A 9070-nucleotide genomic window follows, 5' to 3' on the forward strand; every position below is an offset into this window, starting at 1 on the left:
CCCTGTGCCACATGCTGTAGGTGTGCCTGCTTGAGCAGGAAGGTTGGACTAGATGATCTCTAGAGATCCCTTCCAACCTTGAATATTCTGTGATTCTGTGATTTAACCATTCTTCAGAGGAGTCAGTCTGGGCATCTCATGCCACTTTTTGAAGCCCTTGGGGTGGAGTAGAATTCTAATCCCTCACATGCACTCTGCAAACTCACAGGAAGTGGCATTCCTCTTGCCAAAGCTGATGTGTGCATAACAGATATCTAAATGGGATTCTGTTGTCTAAGGTCTCATTAGAATCACTGAAGATGGAAGGTCATTGTCCACACAGAAACATAGAATAATACAAAGAATCACAGAATGGTTGAGGTTGGAAGGAACCTCTGGGGATCACCTAGTTCAAATATAGCCACCTAGAGCATGTTACCCAGGATTGTGTCCACGTGCCTTTTGCATGTCATCAAGGATGGGAGACTCCACAACTTCACAACTGGAAAGCTGTCCCAGTGCTTTGTTAATCTCACAGGAAAGCAGCTTTTCCTCGTGTTCTGTGTTATGCCCATTGCTTCTCATCTTATCACTGGGTACTGCTGAAAAGAGTCTGATCCTATCTTCTTGACATTCACCCTTAAGATATTTGTGGATGCTAAGCAGATCCCCTCTCAGTCTTCTCTTCTTCAGGCTGAACAGGACCAACTCTCCCAAACTTTCCTCATAGGAGAGATGCTGCAGTCCCTTCATCATCTTTGTAGCCCTACTCCAACAGTCTCATGTCCCTCTTATCCTAGGGGAGCCCAGAACTGGACACAGTATTCCAGAGGTAGCCTCACCAGGATTGAGTAGTGGGGGAGGATCCCCCAACTTGCTCACAACACTCTTCCTAATGCACTTGAAGATACCATTAGCCTCCATGGTCACAAGAGCATGTTGCTGGCTCATATCCAGCTTGTTGTCCACCAGGAACCCCAGGCCCCTCTATGCAGTACTGTTTTCCTGACAGCTGGCACCCATGATGCCCAGATCCTGGGCAGACTGGACAACTGGGTGGTGAGAAATCTCATGAAGTTCAACAAGGGCAAGTGCAGGGTCTTGCACTTGGGGAGGAATAACCCCAGATACCAGTACAGACTGGGGACTGACCTTCTGGAGAGCAGCCCCACAGAGAGGGACCTGGGCATCATGGCAGATGACAAGTTGACCATGAGGCAGCAGTGTGCCGTGGTGGCCAAGAAGGCCAATGGGATCCTGGGGTGCATTAAGAAGACCGTCTCCAGCCGATCAAGAGAGGTGATCATCCCCTTGTACACAGTCCTGGTGAGGCCTCAGCTGCAGTACCGTGTCCAGTTCTGGGCTCCCCAGTACAGAAGGGATGTGGAGTTGCTGGAGAGAGTCCAGCACAGGGCTATGAGGATGATGAGGGGCCTAGAACTTCTGTCCTRTGAGGAAAGGCTGAGAGAGCTGGGCTTGTTCAGCCTGGAGAAGAGAAGGCTGAGAGTGTGTATAAATACTGATATTTGTAGTATCAGTGTGTATAAATACCTTAAGGGAGGGAATGAGGAGGATGTGGTTGACCTCTTTTCACTGGTGGTCAGCGATAGCACTAGAGGAAACGGTCATAAACTGAAGCACCAAAAGTTCCACAGGTACTTACAAAAATATTTCTTAACGATGAGGGTGAAAGCCCTGGAACAGGTTGCCCAGAGAAGTTGTGAAGTCTCCTTCTTTGGAGATCTTTAAAACCCACTTGGATGCAGCCCTGTGCCACGTGTTCTAGGTGACACTGCATGTGCAGGGTGGTTGGACTAGATGACCTCTAGAGGTCCCTTCCAACCTTARCCTTAAGGTTGGTCCCTTAACTAACCTATGATTCTATGATTCTATGACATTGCAGTGTCTCATTGCAGTGTGAGGCAGTTCATGGGGGACAGAGCAAGGCTTATGTGAGTACAAATGGGGTGATACCATGGATCCCACATCCATTAGGAGAGCTCAGCTCCCCTAGCAACACTCAGGGTGTGTTCTCTGACCCCTGTGTTGCAATGGTGGCAGCCAGTGATCATTGTGTGCCAGTCCTTTCCCTCTACAGTGCTCCTATGCTCACAGCAGAGCAGGAATGGAAGAAAGGAAAGTCTGGACACAGCCTATGGGAACGGACCTTGTGYTTCTCAAGGCAATTCCCCAACAACCACAGTCTAGATTTTCCCACTGCAGCTTTCCTGTAGGGCTGAAGCTTTCCTAGAGATGTGTTTGACAACAGCAACAAGGCCTTTTCCTTTCAGAGCCGTTCTCCTCACTTCCATGCTGTACTGCTGTCCTCTGATGTTTGCATATGGCCCAAGCACTTTCCTAACATGGTGATGGTAGGGTTGTTCTTGCCTGTGCATTCCTGTGAGCATAAGCAAGGCTCAGCAATGGACGCCTTTATGCCAGACCTGACATCCAGTATAACATTTCTTTAATAAAAAGGAGTCTCCTCAGTTATGTGCCTGGAGTCTTGCATTTTTTTTCCAGAAAAAAAAAAATGACTTCCTTTTGGTCAGGGCTGGGATATGTTTGAGGAGGGAGGTGCTGTTTGAATATCTTTCTCTTTATCACCACTTTCCTAAAGCATGTATTGAAAGGTTGTGAGCTGGCTCATCCAGAGAATGGCTTGCCTTCCACTTTCCACAGACCCTTGCTACTGGGGAGGCATGTGTATGGCAGCTAGGTCTGCCAACCTGGATCTGAAATGTTCTTCCATAGAGTTCTCCAAGGTTTCTCCAAAGCTTTCCTGTACATCAGGACCAGGCAGGGCCCAGAGCACTGTCTCCATTTCAGGGAGTCAGAATTACTGAGCTGGGGACCTTCAGTGCTGTAGCCGAACAAGCTGGTGGTGGAAGAAGTCGACTTGTGTTCAGTCTTTCCAAGAATATTGCAGAGCTTTCATGGTCTCTCTGAAGGCAAAGGCTTATGTTCCTAGGAAGAAGGCAGCCTGTCACCCTTCTTTCCCCTTGAGATATTTGGAGTGTGACTGTTAGAAATTCTTCCCCATGTCCTAAGAATTGTTTCATTACTATGATTATTGTTACTATATCAAACAACACATTACAATCATACTCCATCTCACTTCCTGACTTGCTATAACAGCTGGTTGCACACCCAGTGTACTGGGACTGCCTCTTGTGCTTCAATCTAGTTAATACCTTTGCTCCACGTTTTTCGCCACATACCTCCATCTCCCCACATTTGCTCCTCCCTGGACTGAGTTTTGTGAGGGGAAATAGCAATACATATGCTGCCTTTTCTGTTCTCTTTCTGCTTAGAAGTGAGTCAAAYGCAGGGAGCCATGAAAAAGAGATGAGGACCATCGTATGCATAAAAACCCCTCAAGGGCCAGCTGTACTGTRACATGCTGGTCAGCACAGCTAGTGCTCCAGGCAGAGCATTGAGGCAGACATCAGTGATGCTTGTGGGACAGCAGGAGCTCAGCACTGGTTTTAGAGTGGGTTTATCCTTTCAAAAGACTCCATTTTCTCGGGGATGGTGACATCAGTCTGGCTGCTCTTTGTAAAGGGCCTCTAGAACCAGAAGCAGGCATGGATGCTGCGCCCTTTCTGAGGGAGCTGGGGATGGTCTGAGGAATGCCTCTGATTCATATCACACTGCTAGGACCTTCCCATCGCTATAGGGAGGAAAGCCTTGCTCTGATACTTGGCACAGGTGTTGCTGAGTCCGTTGAACTTCTTCTAGGGAGTGATGAGGTCAACTTCCCACATGAACTCCACCTAATGGGGAAAGCAGGGACAGAAACAGATCCTGCATGTATTTCAGTGGTGGCCAGCGATAGCACTAGTGGAAACGGCCACAAATTGAAGCATCCAAAGTTCCATAGGAAATTAAGAGTTTCCTCTTAGGTAAGTTTCCTACCAGTGACAGGGACAGAGCACTGGAACAGGATGCCAGAAAAGGTTGTGAAATCTCCTTCTGTAGAGATCTTTAGAACTCGCTTGGATGCAACTCTGTGCCACATGCTCTAGGTGAACCTGTGTGTGCAGAAGGGTTGGACTAGGTGACCTCTAGAGGTCTCTCCCAACGTTAAGCATTCTATGATTCTATGATTCCCTGACCTCCACGGGTTTCAGGGCAGAGATTATGCTGGATGGGAGAGGAGAAACTGGAGGTTGATCACACGAAAGTGTCTGCACGAGCAGGACTGGCCATGGCTTGTCCAAACAAATCCTCCCATGATGTTTCTGTTAGTTCCTCTCATTTCCTGCCTTTTTCTTGCTGCCTGGAGCTATCCCTGCCAGTGTCTTTTCCTTGCCAGCACTCATAGACATGCTCTGATCCCATTCCATCCTCTCTGTGCTCAGTTCTGCTCTCTTGATACACTGGGCAGGGATATCTCTGTGTATGCAAGTCCTACGGAGTTAATCTAATAGCTGATCTTTTGCTGGCTCTGACCCAGATCTTTTGCTGGCTGCCCCATGATAAATTCCCCAGGCAGGCTGAGTGCTTACCCTTGCAATTGGCAAAATCACTGCCCTGGACACACGACACCATGTGGCACAGGACACCGCTCTAAACTGCAATCATGGGAAGACCTGGGTGTACACCGGCTTCATGCCTCTGCAGCATCCCTGGGACAAGATAGCATGCCCTGTCCTTCAGAAGTGTGTCTGGGAATCCCTGCGCTGAAGCACCTCCTCCTCCTCTGCACTCAAGAACCTCAGTGAAATAGCCTAAAAAAGCAGTCATGAGACAGGTGGTGAAGTCCCCTCCAAGCTCCCCAGTAGCATTGCTCCGTTGCCAGAGACTTACTGTGTCAAGAGCTGTGCAGATTTCTCCCAAAATGAGCTCTTCTCTATCCTCCCACTCCATACTGCCTTTCACTTACCTCTCTCTTCTTTCATATCACCAGCAGCAGGCAGTGCCTGGAGCTCTGGTGCTCTTCACAGAGTTGCCTTTTCTGGATATAGTTGATTCTTGACAGGCCTGCCATGTTGCCATGAGTTCCTATGTTCCAGGAGCCTGGCCCCTCTTGGGAACAGTTGCCCAGCTCAATGGATGACTTGATTTCTCCTTTGTACTCTCTCCTCCTAGGTGATGCTCACTGAGGCAGACTAAAATAATCATGTAGATCTCTGCATTAAAACAGCTAATATAATTCCGTGCAGACACTTCATTCAGTGACAGAAAAATAGCCCAGCAGCATTATGTCACATGCTTGGCATTCCAGCACAAACACATGATATTGTGGTTCCTACGTGCAGATATAGCATGGGACCCACAGGAGAACCATAGCCCCTTGGAGTGATTGCTGGGCAATTGCCTGTCAGAGTCCAGTACTCTCTCAGGAGGTTCTTTTTTAACATACATACAGAGAGTGCAAGGTTTACTAGAACAAGCTCATTTTGAAGATAGTTTATGTTACAAGTGATTTTGATTTAGCAGCATAATTCCACAATTTACTGAAATCACAAATGCACCTATACAGTTCAAGCACAGTATCAATGTGATTACCATTACCAGTCTCTATTAATATGCGTCCCTAGTCACCAGAAATAAATACATGGGATGAAGCTGGCACAAGTACATTGCTCTCTCCAAAATTCCTCTGTTAGTTGTTTAGGTTTTATACCCTATGTTGGWCTAAACCACAAATACATTTCCCTCATGCTGGTCTGTCTAACCGCAGGGAGATATTCCCATTCATTTCATCAACTCAGGAAGAAATGTTTATACYAGTTAATCCATTCAAGAGCTATAGCCGATTCTCTGACATGAAGGACATCCTTGTTCAACTTGTGTGTTGGGATAAAATCAGTTCCCTATATAACAGCTGTTATCAGTGAGTTACATGCTATATGATTCTTGGGCACCTCACCCTTTGCCCGTCTTCTCTGAGCTTTTTTCTATGATAAGGTTTATTGGACACTCACAGAATGGCAAGAATAAAAATCACAAGAATGCACCAAAGAAAAGTTACTTAAGAATGAAATGAACAATACCTAGATTAGATATCAATCAAATACCTTGAGAGTGAGGGTTAGAGGCACATGAGTGAGTTATTGGTGCTGATAATGTACCCATTGGAACAGTCTCCTTCCTGCATCTTTGAGTTCCTTGTTCCTCAAGCCGTAGATGAGGGGGTTCAGTGTTGGAGGTACCACTGAGTACATAACAGCCAGCACCAGATCCAAATGTGGCTGGGAAAGGGATGGGGGCTTCAGGTGGGCAAACATGGTAGTACTGAGAAACAGGGAGACCACGGCCAGGTGAGGGAGGCATGTAGAAAAGGCTTTGTGCCGTCCTTGCTCAGAGGGGATCTTCAATACAGCTCTGAAGATCTGCACATAGGACAACACAATGAAAATGAAGCACCCCAAACCTAACCAGGCAGTAACCAGAATAGCTCCAGATTTCCTGAGGTAGGAGCCTGTGCAGGAGAGCTTGAGGATCTGGGCAATTTCACAGAAAAACTGCCCCAGGACATTGCTTTGGCAGAGTGGTAGAGAAAATGTATTAGCAGTGTGCAGGACAGCACAGAGAAAACCACTGCCCCAGGCAGCTGCTGCCATTTTGACACAAGCTGTGCTGTCCAGGACTGTTCCATAGTGCAGGGGTCTGCAGATTGCAACAAAGCGGTCATAGGCCATGACAGTGAGAAGAAAGTACTCRGCCAAACTGAAAAAGACAATGAAAAACATCTGGGCAGCACATCTTGAGTAGGAAATGTCTCTGGTGTCCCACAGGGAAATGGACATGGATTTAGGGATAGTGGTGGAGATGGTACCAATATCGAGGAGGGAGAGATTGAGAAGGAAGAAGTACATGGAGGTGTGGAGGTGGTGGTCACAGGCTACTGCTGTGATGATGARACCATTGCCCAGGACAGCAGTCAGATAGATGCCTAGGAACAGCGAGAAGTGCAAGAGCTGCAGCTGCCTCGTGTCTGAGAATGCCAGGAGCAGGAACTCATTGAAGGAGCTTCTGTTCGACATCTATGTATGGGGACTGTCCAAAGAGAGAAAGACATTGACAAGTTAGGACAGCCTTCTCTGAGCAGTGCTTTATATTTCTTACAGCTCTGCCCTCTCCACAAAAGCAGATATTAACCCTCTTGATCTTTGCTTTCTGTGCAGTGTCAAATGTCAAAGACCTTTCAGAGTCAAATGGTCAAATGTCCTGTGGATRGGGTGTCCTGAAGAGAGAAGTGGCTCATTCCCAGACAGCACCTCTCACCCCACAGTTCATTGCGCAAAACACCACAGATCAGCGGGATCTCGGGCACCTCCTTGTCAAGGACAGGTCTGCATGGCAGATGCCACAAGTGCATTGTCTGAACGGTATTTGTTTGCTGCTCACTAGAGAGTCCAAGGGAAAGTACATGAGCAGCAGAGACAGGTGGGGAGACATAGAGCAATAGAGCAATATTACTGACGAGGGAGACAGGGACAGAGAGACATGAAGGCACTGCAGTGTTTCTCCTCCTCAGGATATGCAACCACCAAAGAAATAACTCATGATGTAGACTCCAAAGGTTTGAGTGCTCAATGGGAGAGGAGGAGAGGTGCTAAACTGTGTAGCTTACATCCACACTTTGACTCTGTTCCCTTGAGCAGTCCCTGAACAAAACAGTGTCTCTGTTCCCACATCTCTGCCTTTTCAGTGCTCACAGACCACATCCCACCTACTGGCCCCTCAGAACTGCTCTCAGTCACAGCTCTGGAGATTACTGTGTGATTCCACTAGATCCATCCCCTGCAGTGCCCCTGGCAGAAGGTAGCAGTACACCCTATCCTTCTGACTGTGTGCCAGTGAATTCAAGCTGGAAATCTCTCCTCCTTCTCCATCCTATAGAAGTTGGGATGATGATCCCAGTCACATCTCTCTGCCTTCTGTCATCTTATGGCAGCAAGAGCAGGCAGTGCCTAGAGACCTGTTGCTCTTTGCAGAGGAGCTGCTCCTAGGCAACACTCCTCAAGAGTGTTGAGGATGGTGAGGAGTGATGTAGTTCTCTCATAAGAAAAAACAGCAATTTATTTTCCTAAGATAAAGTAATTTAACATAGTTCCATGATAAATAAGACARTGATTTAAAAAGGAACAATGGCGAGGTTTACTCACTTGTGTATTGCATGAAGAACAGGGTCAGGTGGAAGTGTCAAGGAGATCCTTCTGTTGAATCATGAGTTTCAGAAAGGACCACTTTGCTTTCCAGACTCCTTGTCAGAGGAGCCTGAGGCTGGCTGGATCCACTCCTAGTCTCAGACATGGTCAAGAGTTTAGGTCTAAAGGATTATGTGCACAATCAGTCAGCTAAGGAAATTTTCAAAGTTTTGCAAAGCTTTAACATTCTGTTAGTCACTTACTCAGGATCTGTTGTTTGTAAGGAATCTTTCAGTCTCGAGGAGTATCTTTGCAAGATGTCCCTGATGAGCAGGATGTTCTGCAGTACAGTCCACTGCAGTGCAGGAGAGCTCAATGGGTTCTGGGCTGCCTGCACTATTTATGGTGGAGAGGGGGGAAGATGATTGACTCATATTTGCATACTAGATGGAATTTATTGGTACCTGCTTAATTAGCCCCTGTCTAGGTACTCTTTATGGAGTGGTCAGGTTAAGGGGTGGAGGAAGAAGAGCACATCAGGAGCTCCTCCTCTAGGGGAGGAGCACATGATCACCCAGACCTGCCTCTTGGCAGTGCTGCTGGGTTTCTATGAGCTGCTTCCATCCCAGGAGTCTGGCAGAGACCCTGCTGAAGGCATAAATTTCTGRCTCCTGGCAAGCCTTCACTGAGGTCACCCTGTACTTTCTCTCTGAGTATGGAGAGGGACTGATTTCAACATTGCAGTCTCTCAAACYGGGGGATGGTTAACTGCAAGATGTGGAAATGTCCCACTCTAGAAACACCTCTTCCCATCTCTTAGCTACGCTGGATCCCTACACAGGAACAAAAGGGAGCTCTTTTTCCCAGGGTTCAGGTGTTGTTTCTGATAGTCAATCTGGACATATCATGCCAGATTTTCGAGGGAACTATCAAGTCCTTCATATAGTGGGGGACAAATGTGTCCATGTAGAGAGGTTGAAAGAACTTAA

At 47.3% G+C, this 9070-nt stretch overlaps 1 protein-coding gene across 1 annotated transcript; it reads right to left on the minus strand.

The window, feature by feature from the left end:
• Positions 1 to 6038: 6038 nt before the first annotated feature.
• Positions 6039 to 6974, minus strand: LOC112953386 (olfactory receptor 14A16-like). Its single transcript, XM_026046439.1, has one exon. The coding sequence runs from the start codon at positions 6972 to 6974 to the stop codon at positions 6039 to 6041; it is 936 nt and encodes a 311-aa protein (XP_025902224.1).
• Between the last annotated feature and the right edge of the window lie 2096 nt (positions 6975 to 9070).

The sequence above is a fragment of the Nothoprocta perdicaria genome, unplaced genomic scaffold (genome assembly GCF_003342845.1).
Source record: "Nothoprocta perdicaria isolate Ctin4 unplaced genomic scaffold, notPer1 scaffold_440, whole genome shotgun sequence".
In the NCBI taxonomy this organism is placed as follows: domain Eukaryota; kingdom Metazoa; phylum Chordata; class Aves; order Tinamiformes; family Tinamidae; genus Nothoprocta; species Nothoprocta perdicaria.